Genomic DNA, 17526 nt, shown 5'->3' on the forward strand with positions numbered 1-17526 from the left:
TTGGAGTTTAGGAGATACACACCTGAGGAGGAAGAGGAGAGGAAGGGGGAAGGAAAGGTGAGGGAGGGCTCAGGGGGGAAAGGCGCCCTGCGTCTTCAGTCTTAAGGTCTTTTAAGGGTGGAGATCTTAGGGGAGGTCCCAGGAGAGGATTGCAATAGCACATTCATCAGCTCTCCAAATTTCTCCTTTTAGGATTGTGGTCTCCATTAATTAGTCAGCACCAGGGCAGGGGTCGTTAGTCAGTACAGGGGGTCCTGAGGTCAGCTGTGGATTGCCTGTCTGGTTTGGCTGCTTTTCTGGGCCTGGAGCAGAAACACAACTGAGGTCTAGATGGTATCCCTAGGGATTAATGCTTAAGCGCTATTCTCTGGCCTCCTTGTTCACTCCCCTGCTAAGGGGATCAAACCTGCGTGACTAGCAACTGGTCAGGAGATGAAAAGTCAGGGGCGGGTCTGAACCACATGACCGAGATATGAAATCAGGGGGCCTAAAGAGCATAAACAGCAATATGCTAGTGGAGGGAAGGGTACCCTGGGGGCAAGATCCTTGTCTTCCCAGTTTTGCTTGCTTGCTGCTAGTACCTGGGTCTTTCCACCCTGGTGACCTTCTGTGCCTAGCGTGCAGTCCTTGCTGTGCTCATGTCTGTCTAACTGCCTACAACAGTGGTTGGCAAACCCATCAGTCAATAGAGCCAAATATCAACAGTACAACTATTGAAATTTCTTTTGAGAGCCAAATTTTTTAAACTTAAACTATATAGGCAGGTACATTCCTTATCGAGGTAGCACCCACACGTGTTGTTTTGTGGAAGAGCCACACTCAAGGGGCCAAAGAGCCGCATGTGGCTTGTGAGCCGCAGTTTGCCGACCAGGGGCCTACCACATCCTCACAAAACCAGAAACACACGTGAATGTGGGGAAATCACTGACAACCTCCAGACTCCGGTCACAACAGCGTATGTGCAAAAGAAAGCAGAGAGGAACAACCGGGCACCCGGCAGGCCCCGGATCAGGAGAGCCCCAAACTAGCAGCAGTTATGCACAAGCAAACGGGATGCGTCAATTCAGGAAGAGCAGCTGAAATAGGAATGTTTTTACACATTCCAATTTGCAAGTAAATGGAAAGGGTGAACGGTAAAATCAGTAAAATCAGTAACGGTTGCGGTACTCCTGGACCTAAGAATTCTCAGAACTAACCAATTTCAGTTCCCTTCTGGAACAAAGGATCAGACTGAGAAGAAACTGCTGTAAAGGGAATTCATACTGATCTCTGCAGGGATAAGAGAAACAAAGAAAGAGAAGAGTGAGGGGAAAGAACAGGGCCCAAGAGCTCAGAAACTACAAGCCCATAATTTTTAAACACTTCATAAATATAACGGGAGAGGAAGCTCTAAGCTATAAAGTTAGAAAATCTATTTTGACTCAATCTTCTCTCCTAAAAGTTGAGCAAATCCAATTTCACATGCAAATAAATGACATGATAGAATCACTTTTAATTCTGTACCAAGTCATTATAAGAATAAACAGAAATAGAATAATGTGCCCATAGATGGGGGTTTTCCAACTTTGGCACGAGTGGGTCAGAATTTCTTTGTTTTGGAAAACACTTGTTATAGTATGCATTGCAGAGGATTTACTAGCTTTTCTGGCTTCTAGTCTAGATATCCCTAGTACCCTACCCAGGTGACAACCAAAGATGTGTCCAGACAATGCCAGTGTCCTTTGTGGGCAAAATCACCCTTGGTTGAGAACCACTGCCAAAGATAATGAAAATACATAAAACAAATGAAAATTAGTAACCCACTATTTTAAAACCAACTAGAAACATTAACAACATGATGTATAAGACAAAGAGAACAATATAAATTACAATGAAAAAATAATCAGGAATGAGGCAGTTGACAGAGCTCAGGAAACACTAAAATTTTTTTAGAAATAAAGACTAAAATAAACACAAGATCATATAAACAAAAGACACAATCAATGTCTTAAGAGACACGGAAGGTGAACAGAAAAAAAAATTAAAGAAACAAGTGACAATGTGTACTATAATTGAAAAATAAAATTTTTTAGATGTGACAAAAAGTGAAAGTATAGAAAGGCAAAAAGAGATCCAAAGCACACACAGTAGAAGTTGTTCAGTAGACTTAGGGAATACTTAAGGAAAACTACAAAACTCTGATGAAAAAGATAAAAAAAAGGCCTGACCGGCAGTGGCGCAGTGGATAGAGCGTCGAACTGGAACACAGAGGACCCAGGTTTGAAACCCCGAGGTCACCGGCTGGAGTGTGGTGGGATCATAGACATGACTGCATGGTCGCTGGCTTGAGCTAAAGGTCGCTAGCTTGAAGCCCAAGGTTGCTGGCTTGAGCAAGGGGTCACTTGCTCTACTGCAGCCCCCCAGTCAAGGCACATATGAGAAAGCAATCAATGAACTAAGGAGTTGCAACAAAGAATTGATGCTTCTTATCTTTCTCCCTTTCTATCTGTCTGTCCCTGTCTCTGTCTCTTTCTCTGTCTCTGTCACACACACACACAAAAAAAGGATCAAAGAAGAACTAAGTAAATGAAGAGATAATTCCATCATCACAGATAGGAAGATTCTTTATTGTCAGGGTATCAGTTCTCCCCAATTTGATCTATGGATTCAATGCAACCCCAAACAAAATCCCAGTAAATTATTTTGTGAACACTGACAAACTGATTCTGAAGTTTATGAGGAGAGACAAGAGACTCAGAATAGCCAACACAATATCAAAAGAGAAAAACAAAGTTGGAGGAGTGATACTACCCACACTTCAAGACTTACTAAAAGCTACAGTGATCAAGATAGTGTGAGACTGGAATAGACAAATAGATCAATGAAACAGAACAGAGCTCAGAAACAAACCACATAAATGTACTCAACTGATCTTTAACAAAGAAGCAATGGCAATTCAATGGATAAAGGATAGTCTTTCCAATAAATGGTACTGGATGACTAGACATCTACAGGCAAAAAAAGTTTCTAGACACAGACCCTACACACTACACAAAAATTAACTCAAAATCGATCACAAACCTACGTATTGAATACAAAACCTATAAAACTTCTAGAGGGTAACACAGCAGAAAATCCTGATGACCTTGGGTCTGGCTTTTTAGATAGAATACCAAATGCCTGACCTGTGGTGGCGCAGTAAATAAAGCATCGACCTGGAACACTGAGGTCTCCAGTTTGAAGCCCTGCACTTGCCTGGTCAAGGCACATATGGGAGTTGATGCTTCCTGTTCCTCCCCCCCTCCTCTCTTTCCTCTCTCTAAAATGAATAAATAAAATCTAAAAAAAAAAAAAAAAAAAAAAAAAAAAGAACACCAAAGACATAATCCATGAAATAGAGAATTAATAAACTGTAATTCATTAAAATTAAAAACCTTTGTTCTGTGTAAGGCACTGTTGGAAAATGAGAACACAAGCCACAGACGGGGAAAAACTATTTGCAAAAGACATTAACATATAAATTACTGTTAAACAAAAATATATAAAGAATCCGTTTTTTTTAAAATTCACTGAAAGGAGGGGAGGCAGAAACAGACTCCTGCATGCACCCCGACCAGGATCCACCTAGCAAGCCCACTCGGCGGTGATGCTCTGCTCATCTGGGGCATTGCTCCATTACTTAGCAACTGTGTTCTTCTTAGCACTTAAGGTGGAGGCCAAGGAGCCATTCTCAGAGCCTGGGGCCACCTCACAATAATAGTGCCATGGCTGTAGGAGGTGAAGACAGAGAGAGAGAGAAGTGAGAGGGAGAGGGCTGGAGAAACAGGCGGGTGCCTCTCCTGTGTGCTCTGACTGGAAATTGAACCCAAGACATCCACATGCCAGGCCAATGCTCCACCATTGAGCCAATGGGCCAGGGCCATATAAAGAACTCTTAGCCTGAACAGGCAGTGGCTCAGTAGATAGAACATCGGCCTGGGATGCTGAGGACTCAGGTTCAAAATCCCAAGGTTGCTGGCTTGAGCATGGGCTCACCAGCTTCATTCAGCACAGAGGATCATCAGCTTGAGTATAGGCTCATAGACATGACCCTAAGGTTGCTGGTTTGAGGTCAAAGGTCGCTGGCTTGAAGCAGGGAGTCACTGGCTCAGCTCAAGCACCCACTCCCCCAGGCAAGGCTCATATGAGAAAGAAATCAATGAACAACTGAAGTGCTGCAACTATGAATTGATGTTTCTCATCTCTTTCCCTTCCTGTTGGTCTGTCCTTGTCTGTGCCTCTTTAACTAAAAAAAATTAAAAAATAAAAAATTTTTAAGAAAGAACTCTTAGAACTCAATAATAAAAAAACAAACAACCCAATTAAAAAATGGGTGAGCTTGGCTTGTGGTGGTGTAGTGGATAGAACATTGACCTGGAATGTTGAGGTCACCAGTTCGAAACCCTGGGCATGCCTAATCAAAATAAATATGACAAGCAAGCAATGCACAACTAAAGTGAAGCAACTATGAGTTGATACTTTTCACTCTCCTCACTTTTAAGTCAATATATGATATAAAATCTAAAAAAAAAAAAAAAAAATGGGAGAAAATCTGAACAGATATCCCATCAAAAAAAAAATGTCCAGATGGTAAATAAGCACATGAAAAGATGCTCCACATAACATGCCATTAGAGTATTACAAATTAAAAGTGTAATACCACTACACATCTATTATGATGGCTAAAATTTTGAAGATGTGGAGCAAAAGGAACTCATTCATTTCTGATGGGTATGCAAAATGGAAGAACCACTTTGTCAGAGCATTTGATGGTTTCTTATAAAACTAAACATACTTTTTTTTTTTTTAATTTATTTTTATTTTATTTTATTTATTCATTTTAGAGAGGAGAGAGAAAGGGAGAAAGAGAGGGAGAGAGAGAGGAGAGAGAGAGTGGGGAGGAGCTAGAAGCATCAACTCCCATATGTGCCTTGACCAGGCAAGCCCAGGGTTTTGAACCGGTGACCTCAGCATTTCCAGGTCGACGCTTTATCCACTGCGCCACCACAGGTCAGGCTAAACATACTTTTACCATATGATCCAGCTATCATACTCCTTATTATTCACACAAATGAGTTGAAATCCTCTGTCCATAGAAAAACCTGTACACAAAGCAATTTTATTCCTAGCCAAAACTTGGAAGCAACCAAGATGTCCTTCAACAAGTGAATAACTTATACAAACCATCGTATATCTATGCAATGTAGTATTATTCAGCACCAGTCATGGAGGAACACACACATTCATGCCTACACAACTTTTTAAAAAAAACTATATTCAACTTCCTCTTCATTTGAATAATCGGTATAATTGGAAACACCTGTTTCATATGCAGACCCTCTTCTTTATGATAGCTATACTATCAAGACCCAACACACTCATGGGTCATAAACGTTTTCCACACAAGAACTCGGCCTCTCTTCCTAGTATAATGTCTGTCATACCTACTACGAATATCTTTTAATCTTTTAGCCTAATTCCTGAATCCACACTAAAACATACACATTCGTTTCAATGCAATGCTCTTACATCTTTCTTCATATAAAACATTGTTCTGACTATTCTACTTTTCTGACTCCCCCTATTCACTTTTCCTTTTCCTTGTATTTGTAGATTGCATCCAAGTTACAACAAATCAAAACACAACACTACCATTTGAGACAATTCCCCAGAAAATAAAACCATTCCCCATCTAACTAGAAAATTACTATTAACAAAAAAAACCTATTATAAACAATTCACTTAAAATAAATACATCTTAATTTTTTTATTTTATTTTATTTTTTGTATTTTTCTGAAGCTGGAAACAGGGAGAGACAGTCAGACTCCTGCATGCGCCCGACCGGGATCCACCCGGCACGCCCACCAGGGGCAAAGCTCTGCCCACCAGGGGGCGATGCTATGCCCCTCCGGGGCGTTGCTCTATCGCGACCAGAGCCACTTCAGCGCCTGGGGCAGAGGCCAAGGAGCCATCCCCAGCGCCTGGGCCATCTTTGCTCCAATGGAGCCTTGGCTGCGGGAGGGGAAGAGAGAGACAGAGAGGAAGGAGGGGAGGGTGGAGAAGCAAATGGGCGCTTCTCCTATGTGTCCTGGCCGGGAATCGAACCCGGGTCCCCTGCATGCCAGGCCGACGCTCTACCTCTGAGCCAACCGGCCAGGGCCCATCTTAATTTTTAATAGTACTTCTTCCAGTATAGAAAAAGCAACTAGTTTCTGCTTACCACTTGTAACAGTAATGTTTTCCAATAGCTCCGTCTGAGGTTGTAGTTCAGCTTCTCCGAGTAACTTTAGGACAGAATCTGTAGGGCTTTTCCCCCAGACTCTTCTTGGAGATGCCTCAGAATCTAATATAATAACATCTCCCATTGTATGTTCTATAAGAAAAAGATACAAAAAATTATTTTAATAAAATAACATAATACTATATTATAAGTCATATCCAATTAAGTGCTTCACAAGAAATAAAGGTTAGCCTGACCAGGTGGTGGTGCAGTGGATTGAGCATTGGGTTAGGATGCAGAGGACCCAGGTTTGAAATCCTGATGTCACCAGTTTGAGCACGGGCTCATCTTGCTTGAGCAAGAATTCACCAGCTTAAGCGTGGGGTCACTGGCTTGAGTGTGGGATCATAGACATGACCCCATGATCACTGGCTTGAGACCAAGGTCACTGGCTTGAGCAAGGGGTCACTCACTCTGCTGTAGCCCCCACTCCCCGTAAAGGCACATATGAGAAAGCAATCAATGAACAACTAAGGGGCTGCAACAAAGAATGATGCTTCTCATCACTCTCCCTTCCTGTCTGTCTGTCCTTATCTGTCCCTCTCCGTTTCTCTCTTTCTGTCTCTGTCACACACACAAAAAAGAAAGAAAGAAAGGTTATATCAAAAAGCATATGATGATGATGCTTAAAAATAACTTTCAGGGCCCTGGCCGGTTGGCTCAGTGGTAGAGCGTCGGCCTGGCATGCAGAAGTCCCGGGTTCGATTCCCGGCCAGGGCACACAGGAGAAGCGCCCATCTGCTTCTCCACCCCTCCCCCTCTCCTTCCTCTCTGTCTCTCTCTTCCCCTCCCGCAGACGAGGCTCCATTGGAGCAAAGATGGCCCAGGCGCTGGGGATGGCTCCTTGGCCTCTGTCCCAGGCTCTAGAGTGGCTCTGGTCGCAACAGAGCGACGCCCCGGAGGGGCAGAGCATCGCCCCCTGGTGGGCAGAGCCTCGCCCCTGGTGGGTGTGCCGGGTGGATCCTGGTCAGGCGCATGCGGGAGTCTATCTGACTGTCTCTCCCCGTTTCCAGCTTCAGAGAAATACAAAAAAAAAAACTTCCAGGAAATGAATAGTGAATGATGAATGGTAGAAAGAAGAAACTGATACTAGCAATAAAAAATGTATCTATAATTGCTTTTTAAATACTAGGAATTTAAAATATAGTTTTAGGGGACTATAAAAATAGAAAGAGCATATATTATGTTTCTATAAAATTTTTACTTCAGAAATTGAAAAAAGAGAAACAAGATTATTGAGCAATTATTTGGGGGAATACAGAAAAGAGAAAATACAAATCAGTATTTTTTTCTATGGATTTAATTGAAAAGAATAGAAAACAAATCCTCAGATAAATGCATTTATGGATAAAAAGTAGAGAAACCAAGCCCAACTAACTGCATTCCAGAACAAAGCTGCAGAATATTTATAGAAACACAAAAATACCTAAGTACTCGACAAGGTAAAATTCAAAATGTCTGGCATTCAATCAAATATTGCCAATTATACACAGAAGCAGAAGAATATGGCCATTATGAAAAGAAAAATCAATCAAAATGGACCCAGAGCTTTGACAGATGTTATAATTAGCAGGCAAAGACATTAATAAAGTTTTTATAACTATATTCTAGATGATCAAAAGTTAAGTAGAGACATGGCAGATATATATATACAAGGGCAGGCAAAAGTAGGTTTACAGTTGTTTGTATGGAAAACATATAATACAGGAATAAACAGTAGTACAAGAATAAACTAATAAACTGTTTTGTGTGTCCATAACTGTAAACCCCCTTTTGCCAACCTTTGTATATATTGCAAGTCTATCTTCTAGAGATGAAACTACAATATCTGAGATGAAAAACTGATAGATTTGGAAATGCAGAAAAAAATAAGTGAATTTGAAGTTAGAGCAAAAAACTATCTGGAATAAAACATACAGAAAAAAAAAAGAATCTAAAAAATTAAAAGTATCATGAAACTATTGGACAATTTCAAGCTGCTTAATAAATGTGAAACTGCAGTCTCCAAAGTATAGAACAGAGAGAAGGCACAGAAAACATATTTGAAGAAATATTAGCAAAGATTTCTCCAATTTCAGGAAAATTATAAACCCTAAAATTCAAGATGCTCAATAAACCAAAAGGGGAAAAAAACCCCAATAAAAATTACAATAAGACACTTCACAAATTGCTCAACACCAATGATAGAGACAAATCTTAAAAGCTATTACAAATAAGTGACTTGTTATGTAAAAAGGCATAAAGATAAGAATCATATTTCTTGTCAGAATCAATGCAGGTAAGAAGAAAATGGAGCAACATAGTTAAAGCATTGAAAGAACAAAACTGCCAACCCAGAATTCTATACTCAGGGAAAATATTTGAAAAATTAAGGTGATGTACTTTTCAGTATATAAAAGTTGAAAGAATCTATCATCAGCATTGCAAGAAATGTTAAAACAAGTCCTTTAATCAGAAGGAAAATGATATTAAACGGATATGTGAATCTTTTTTTTTTTTTTTTTAGATTTATTGATTTTTAGAGAGGAAAGAGAAAGAGAAAGGGGGGAGAAACGGGGAACATCAACTTATAGTAGTAGCTTCCTGTATGTGCCTTGACCAGGCAAGCCCAGGGTTTTGAACCAGTGACCTCTGCATTCCAGGTCAACACTTTATCCAGTACACCACCACAGTTAAGCAGATATGTGAATCTAAACGAAGAAATTAAAAATACCAGAAATAGTCACTACACCAATAAATAAAAAGAGACTATTTTTCTTAGTATTTAAATCTCTTTAAGAATCAGAGCCTGACCAGTTGGTGGCACAGTGGATAGAGCACTGGCCTAGGATGCTGAGGACCCAGGTTTGAAACTTTGCAGTTTCTGGCTTGAGTGTGAGCTCATCCGACTTGAGCACAAGCTCACCAGCTTGAGTGCAGGGTTGCCAGCTTGAGCATGGGATCACAGACATGACCCCATGGTTGCTGGCTTAAGCCTAAAGGTCGCTGGCTTGAAGTCCAAAGTCACTGGCTTGAATCCAAGGTCACTGGCTTGAGCAAGGGGCCACTTGCTCTGCTGGAGCCCCCTGGTCAAGGCACATATGAGAAAGCAGTCAATGAACAATTAAGGTGCTGAAATGAAGAATTGATGCTTCTCATCACTCTCCTTCCTGCCTGTCTGTCCCTTTCTCTCTCGTGAAAAAAAAAGAAGAAGAATCAGAGTTCCAATTCTTGGGAAAATGGAGTAAGCATACATCAGCCTGTGTCTCCCACTGAATACAGCTATATAAGTGAGAATGAAATGCATAAAGCAACTATTTGAGAACTCTGAGATGGAAAGAGTAGCAACAAGATTAGGGAAGAAAACAAAAATTCGAAGTACCACCAAACTGGTGATAACTTACCATTTCCCCCCTCCAGTATTCCCCAATCAGGATTCAACCTGCCAGAAGCCCATAAGTGGGCACCCTATTTTAGAGACTTCTCTCTTACTCACGGTCAATTCATATTGTCAGAGCCAATGTATAGCACCCTTCATGGTCTGGCTCTGCTCACCTCTTCCAGGGTTCCTGGCTTGCCATTCTTTGTCTTGAATTCTGAACTTTGCCATCCATGCTGAATTAAATCCAGTTCCCTGAGCTTTCACATGCTCTCTCGCTTTTGGGTCCTACTAATTCTCTGCTGAAAACCCTCTGCTTGGCTTTTGTTTATTTAGCTAGCACTTTTTATCCCTGGGCACATCACTTTTTCCAAAAATCATTTTTTTTAGCTCTCTCAAGACTGAATTATGCCGATACATATTCTTATAGTACTTATGATTTATTATTCCTACCATATTACTTACCAACTATAACGAATAGCCTCTTGCTTGCCTCCCTTTCCACTACACACTAAGCTCCTTATGGAGAGAGAATATGTCTAAACCATTATTGTATCTTCACTGCTTAGGAGCATGTGGCATATAATGGGACTCCATAAAGAACTGCTAAGTAAGTAAACAAATAAATGCTATAGGATCTTTGGACTTTTCTCCAGTGCAAGAAAGAATTGTATAAAAACAGTCCATCAAAAAAATTACTTAAAACTCTATTTAGTTCGTTAATGGTCAGACTTGCTCTTTTAGAATGCAAGCTCCACAAGGGTACATACAACTTCATTCATCATTCATTCCTTCGTTCATTCATTGTTATATCTCTGTCTAGTGCCAAGACAATAGTAGGTGCTGAGTAATTATTGATGAATAATTAAGTGAGATCGTGAGATCGTCTTAATATCCCTGCTCAATGCCTAAGAGAACATTCTGAGATTTTTTTTTAAGTGAGAGGAGGGGAGCATTCTGAGATTTTGTCAAAGTTTATTACTCTGGTTCTTACCAAGAATTATTCCTGGAAACAGATTAGAAAAGGTTAAAGTAATATAATTTAAATATGTATCACTCATTCCCTCCCTCACACTTCATACTTTCATAGTCAAAATCTTTGCTATTCTTAAGGTTGAATAGTTTTTTCCCCCCATATATGTGAAATTCTTTCAGCTTCTTTTAATCCTGCTAACGTGTTTTTTTCTTCGGAGTATCTGGGCTACAAGTTTACATGTGTGCTAGACCAAAACAGAATATAAATACTTTAATACATACTGTCAGTTACAAGGAAGGATGCATCCAGCGTCATCTCATCCAGAGGAATCACCAGCTGACCGCCGGCCTCCCACTTCCTGCGGTCAGATGAGACCGACTTGGCTTTCCCGGGCTCTTGGGCATCTTCATGAGCAACCACCTCATCTGTGTCAGACTGACACTGCTTCCCTGTTTCATCTTCTTGAGCTTTAAGATTTTGATTTAATCTACGCAGTATTTCTCGCTTACTCTGAAATGGTTAAAATGCTAAATTTTATGATGTGTATGATTAAGTAAAAATAATTGAGAAAAAAAACTGAAAATTGTACCTACTGAAATAGCATTGTTAGTCTTTTGTATTTCTTCTGAGGTTTCCTGGGTATCAGTTAAACTTCTGTCCTTTAAATACAGATAGTTTCAGAGTAAGAAATAACGTATTTTAAAAGTCTACTTTAAAATAGTTTATAATTTTGTTATTTTTTTCATCAAATCGCTCCTTATGAATTATTTTATTCCTATAAATGTTAATACAATTTCATTATCAGCAGTAAGAAACAGTTAAATATGATCAAGTAATAGACTAAATGGCCAATTCTCAATTATTTGTTATATTTTTGGATTTCTGATCACATATTTAACTATATCCTCTTCCTCTTTGGCACCTGATTCCTTTGTAATTTTCGTCAATAATAGAAATTTTCAAAATTCATTCATATATGCTCTTAATTAGTGCTAAGAAAAGCTTTGATGAATAAAGTAATTCAAGATAAGTGCTGTTATTTTGATGTACACATGTATACTTACTAAGCAATACTAGAAAACATAATTGAGAACTGCTTTTTCTCCCTAAGCAAAAAGAGTAGAGAGTAACAATAGTGAATTCTGCGTCCGATGTACTAATGATAATATAAATCCTGTCTTTTGATTAGTAAAATCATAGCAATCTTAGATATCTAGAATTTTTAAATATATGAAATTAAGAAATTAGTAGTTATGAAAGCAAAGCTATCTGGAAGGCTAAAAGTATGGAAGAGCAATTTTTCAAAGTTTTAAATAAGCAATATTTACCAAGAAAACACATAAGGAAAAACCATTTAGTTATATGGATTACAAATTTATGGTATTTGAGAAAAATACAAAAAGGTAAAGTGGTCAGTTTTAAAGCAGTACATGTAAGGAGGCAAAGCACATTTCACCCAGTAAAGTAGTCAGGAATTAGCAGTCCTACAACCAGAGATGAACAGTACTTGAGATGTGAGACTGGGTACCAGGAGGGGAACCACACAGTGGTATCTAAAGTTGAAGCGAACAATGCAGCACATGCAAAGTTATCAGAAAGAAAAAGAGACTAAACCTACTTGAAGAATTATAGTTTCTTCTATGAAGCTCCTGAGAGTGACCAAGAAACTTGTATTTTCCTACTCAGTCTTATTTTCAAGATAAACACAAAGGTGGTAAAAATCAGTATACCAGTAACACCAGTGCCGTCTACAAAAACTTAATGAAATACAATAATTAAAAGCCACAGACATTAATTACCAAGAAAGGAGAAAACCATGTCAATGTGTTATGTGATATGGTTCAGGGAACTTTTTCTCTTCTGTATATTCTAGACTAAAATTCCACATCATGAGCCCCTATCCCTTAACCCTAGAAGAGAGTTTTCACATTTTAGATAGAGACCTGACACATATTTCAGAGTTTAAATTCAACTTGCCCACATATCTGTGTTTTACTATCCATATGCATGACAGAGATTCAGAAATAGAAGGTAAAAAAAATAATAGATGCATTAAATGCAATCATACTGAGTCCTCCATTTGCTATGCCAAAAAATTTCAAATAAATGTAAACATATCTTAAACTTGGTTCCCAGAGTTAATTAAGTACCAATGAGATGTTATTTCTTAAAAAGTGAACTTTTGTTAATTGTGAAAGCTAGGGTATAAAAATGTTTTTGCTTTATTTTTGGTTCATTTTATATATAGTTTACTTTTTAATATTCAATATTATTTTAAAGTAAAAAAGAATCATTTTGATATTATTTTATCTGCCAGATAGCCCTAGATATAAAAGTTATGAGCAGCAAAGCTCTAATATTCAGAATAAAGCATACAGAAAAATCTTAAGTAATTTTTTTCCTAAAAAAAACAAATGGAACATAAGATATTAATATAATTTCATTTTATTTGATCTTTTTAATAATCTTTGGACTTTAAGAAGTTCTAAATTTTAGGAAACTTACCATAGCTACTTCTTTCAAAGCTGAAGTCACAGAAATAACAGGTCTCATCTGATGCTTTGATGGAGAGCCGCCTGGTTCATGCTGTCCCAAAGGAGGAGACATATCAGAACCCTTTACTCCTTTAGACACCAACTAGAATAAAGAATTTAAATACACACTGGAAAATTCATATTTGCATGAAGAGATAAAAGGTATATAAAAGGTCACTGTTTGTTTATACACTCTATCCACAAGTATTTTCTTTTAATTCCTCAGTGAATAAAGAGAAACATCTCAGAGGTAAACATAATTATGTGCCATGTATTCCTTTCCCCTGTATGAACACTGCTTCATAAAATGATCTTAAAGAACGAATTATCTTCTAAAAGACTAAATATTACAGTCCTTTCACTTTAAGTTTAATCCATTATATTTCATGGGAAGGAAAAACCATTTTACTTATTAGTCTTATTCTTAATGAAAGAACTAATGTGTACAGTGTATAAGATTTACATCTTTAAAAATATATTTGTTATATTCATATATGTTCCTTTTTATCTTGCCATTTAGACTCTAAACAATGTGAGATTCTGAACCTTTAAAAATACAAAAAAAATGGCATTTACAGGTAGATCACCATTAACATGGCAGCAAGTCTGCTCCCTACTTCTATCCCTTTTCAAATCAGTACACAAGAATTTCTGAATTGACCAGGCGGTGGCGCAGTGGATAGAGTATGCTCTACTCAGGCCTGGGATGCTGAAGACCCAGGTTCGAAACCCTGAGGTTGCCAGCTTACATGTGGGGTTACTTGCTTGAGCATGGGATCATAGACACAACCCTATGGTCGCTGGCTTGAGTCCAAGGTCGCTGGCTTGAGCCTAAGGTTGCTGGCTTGAGCCTAAGGTCACTGGCTTGAGCAAGGGGTCACTAGCTCAGCTGGAGCCCTCCGGTCAAGGCACATATAAGAAAGCAATCAATGAACAACTAAGGTGTTGTAACGAAAAATTGATGCTTCTCATCTCTCTCCCTTCCTATCCATCTGTCCCTGTCTGTACCTCTCTCTCTCACTAAAAAAAAACAAAACAAAGATTTTCTGGTGAGTATACATTTCAAGTGCAATATTTATTAAGCATCATCTAAGAATAAGGTAGTAATAAAATTCTAATATATTCTGGACTTCATTTTATACTAATATATGCTATTCAAAAGAAGATGGAAGTATCTAACAATATTGAAAGAAAAGAATAAAGTTAGAGAAATGACTTCTTACTATAAAGCTACAGTAATCAAGACAGTGTGGTATCAATGAAAGAATAGACAAGTAGATCAATGGAGCAGAATAGATCTCAGAAATAGACCACACAAATACAGTCAAAATACAGTCAACTGATCTTTATTTAACAAAGGAGCAAAAGCAATGCAAAGAAGAAAAGATAGTCTTTACAATAACTGATGCTGGAACTAAACAGCCACACATGCACACACAAAAAGTACCCAGACACAAATCATACATTCTTCACAAAATTAACTCAAAATCTATCACAAAACTAAATGTTAAACACAAAACTATAAAACTCCTAAAATATAGGAGAAATTCCTTATGACCTTGAGTTTGGCAAGGAATTTTTAGATAGAACACCAAAGCCTCAATCCATCAGAAAGAGAATTAATAAACTGCACCTCATTAAAATTAAAAAATTTTTACTGTGTGAAAGACACTTTTGAGAGAATGACAACATTAGCCAGAGATGAGGAAAAGTTATTCGCAAGATATAAACATACAAAGGACTGTTAACCAAAATATATAAAGGACCCTTAAAACAACAAGAAAACAAACAACCCAATTAAAAAATGGGCAAAAGATCTGAACAGAAACTTCACCAAAGATGTATACAAATGGCAAATAAGCATATGAAAAGATGCTCCACACCATATGGCATTATGAAATTGCAAATTAAAACAACGCAATACCACTAAACATTATGATGGCTAAAATCCAAAACACTGGGAGTGCCAAATGCTTTTGAGGCTATGAGCAACAGGAACTCTCATTTCTCATGGGAAGGCAAACTGGTACATTCACTTTGGAAGACGGTTGGATAGTTTCTGACAAAACCAAACAGTCTTACCACTCATTCCAGCAACCATACTCCTTGATATTTACCCAAAGGACTTGAAAACTTATGTCCACACAAAAACTGGCACACAGATGTTTATAGCAGTTTTATTTATAATTATTGAAACTTGGAAGCAAACAAGGTGATCTTCAATAGGTTAAAAAAAAAACCCAAAAAACTAACAAGGCACACAAAGTCATGGAAGAAATTTAAATGCATATTACTCAGAGAAAGAAGCTGATCTGAAAAGACTAAATACTATATATGATTTTAACCATATGACATTCTGGAAAAGGAAAACTATGGAGACAATAAAAAGATCAGTGAAACCAGGGGTTGGAGAGGGAGTGGAGATAGTGGGAGAGATAAATATGCAGAGTACAGAGAATTTTTAGGATAGAGAAAATACTTTGTATTACATTATAATGATGAATAGATGTCACTATACATTTGCTCAAACCTACAGAATGCACAACACCAAGAGTGAACCCTAATGTAAACTATGGGCTTTGGAGGATGATTTGTCAATCAGGTTCATCGATTATAACAAATGTACCAAGTAGAGGATGCTGATAATGGGAGAGGCTATCTATGTATGGGGGCAAGGGATATACGAGATACCTACGTACTGTTCTCTCAATTTTGCTGTGAACCTAAAACTGCTCTAAAAAATAGTCTTTAAAAAATTTTTAAAAGAAGATGGAAACACAGCTTTAACTACATAGTTCACATGGTAGAGAAAGTACACTGATGTTTAAAGATATATTGTCAACAAATTTTTAAAAATTCTAGAGCTCACACAACTATTATCTCCTTGAAAGATTAAGTAGAAATATTTTAAAACTTTATGATTGTCTTATTACCATAGAGTATACCCAAAAAAGGTACCATAAATTCTGAGGAAATAAAAACAAGCTCCAATTAGATCTGAATAGCCACATTTTAATAATAATGTTATTTCTCAGCCCTGGCTCATGGCTCAGTGGATAGAGCATCGGCGTGGCATATGGATGTCCTGGTTCGATTCCCAGTCTGGGCACAAAGGAGAAGTGACCATTTGCTTCTCCCCCCTCCCTTTCCCTCTTCTCTCTCTCTCTTCCCCTCCTGCAGCCAGTGGCTTGATTGGTTCAAGCATGGCCCCGGGTGCTGAGGATAGCTCCATTGGGCCGGGTGCATCAGCCTCAGGAACAAAAAATAGCTAGTTGATTTAAGCATCAGCCCAAGATGAGGTTGCCAGGTGGATCCTGGTCAGGGCATATGTGGGTCGGAGCTATCTCCCCTCCTCTCACCAATAAATAAATAAATAAACAAACAAATAATGTTATTTCTCTATGTGATTGTTTTGAGGAAAGCAAATTAATTTAGATGTACAAACTCAGCCATTATTTTTTAAATCAGTAATCACTTTTCTTCTAAATATTGCATTTATAAAGTGTTATACCAATTCACTTCAAAATAATTTCTGCTATTTCAATAAGTAAATTTAATGTGATTTTGTGAGAAAACAAATATATAGTATCTGATTAAAATTAGTCTATCAACACATTCAAGATGTATTAAGATCCAAGAACAGTACTGGAAGATAAATATCCAAAATGAATGATACATGATAAGTATGTGAGGTGATAGATAAGACTGAATAACCTTAATGTGGTAAACATTTCACAATATATATAATACATATAACAAATCATCATGCTATACATCTTATCCTTACACAGTGTTTTTGACAATTATATCTCAGTAAAGCTGGGGAAAAAAATGAAATATACTGTAGCCCAGAACTAATGGCAATAAATAATTTCTTCTTTTTTTTAATTTTTTTTACAGAGACAGAGAGAAAGTCACATGGACAGGAATGGAGAGAGATGAGAAGCATCAATCATCAGTTTTTCATTGCAACACCTTAGTTGTTCATTGATTGCTTTCTCATATGTACCTTGACCATGGGCCTTCAGCAAATCGAGTAACCCCTTGCTTAAGCCAGTGACCTTGGGTCCAAGCTGGTGAGCTTTGCTCAAACCAGATGAGCCTACACTCAAGCTGGTGACCTCGGGGTCTTGAAACTGGGTCCTCCGGATCCCAGTCCAACGCTCTATCCACTGCGCCACTGCATGGTCAGGCTAATGGCAATAAATAATTTCAAATCAAAGGAAATAAAAAGAAAAGAAAAACAAAACAAAATGAATGAGACATGCTTTTTTTCAAAGGACTATAAACTAGAAAAGAAAGGAGAACACATAAATCAATCAGTATGTTACAGAGAAATAAAAGTAGATAGGGGAGTGC

The 17526-nt window shown here is 38.0% G+C and overlaps 1 protein-coding gene across 11 annotated transcripts in view; it reads right to left on the reverse strand.

Moving 5' to 3' along the window:
* NEK1 (NIMA related kinase 1) overlaps nt 1-17526 on the reverse strand; it is a 156406-nt gene that overhangs the window by 34714 nt on the left and 104166 nt on the right. For 10 of the 11 annotated variants that reach the window (XM_066387877.1, XM_066387881.1, XM_066387878.1 and 7 more), the window contains 4 exons: nt 13139-13270; nt 11227-11292; nt 10915-11143; nt 6240-6392 (listed from right to left, as the gene is read on the reverse strand). In XM_066387877.1, the coding sequence (XP_066243974.1) occupies nt 6240-6392; nt 10915-11143; nt 11227-11292; nt 13139-13270 (580 nt within the window). The remainder of the gene's footprint in view (nt 1-6239; nt 6393-10914; nt 11144-11226; nt 11293-13138; nt 13271-17526) is intronic. The other variant, XM_066387876.1, reaches the window with a different exon arrangement.

Source organism: Saccopteryx leptura, chromosome 1 (genome assembly GCF_036850995.1).
Source record: "Saccopteryx leptura isolate mSacLep1 chromosome 1, mSacLep1_pri_phased_curated, whole genome shotgun sequence".
Classification (NCBI taxonomy): Eukaryota; Metazoa; Chordata; class Mammalia; order Chiroptera; family Emballonuridae; genus Saccopteryx; species Saccopteryx leptura.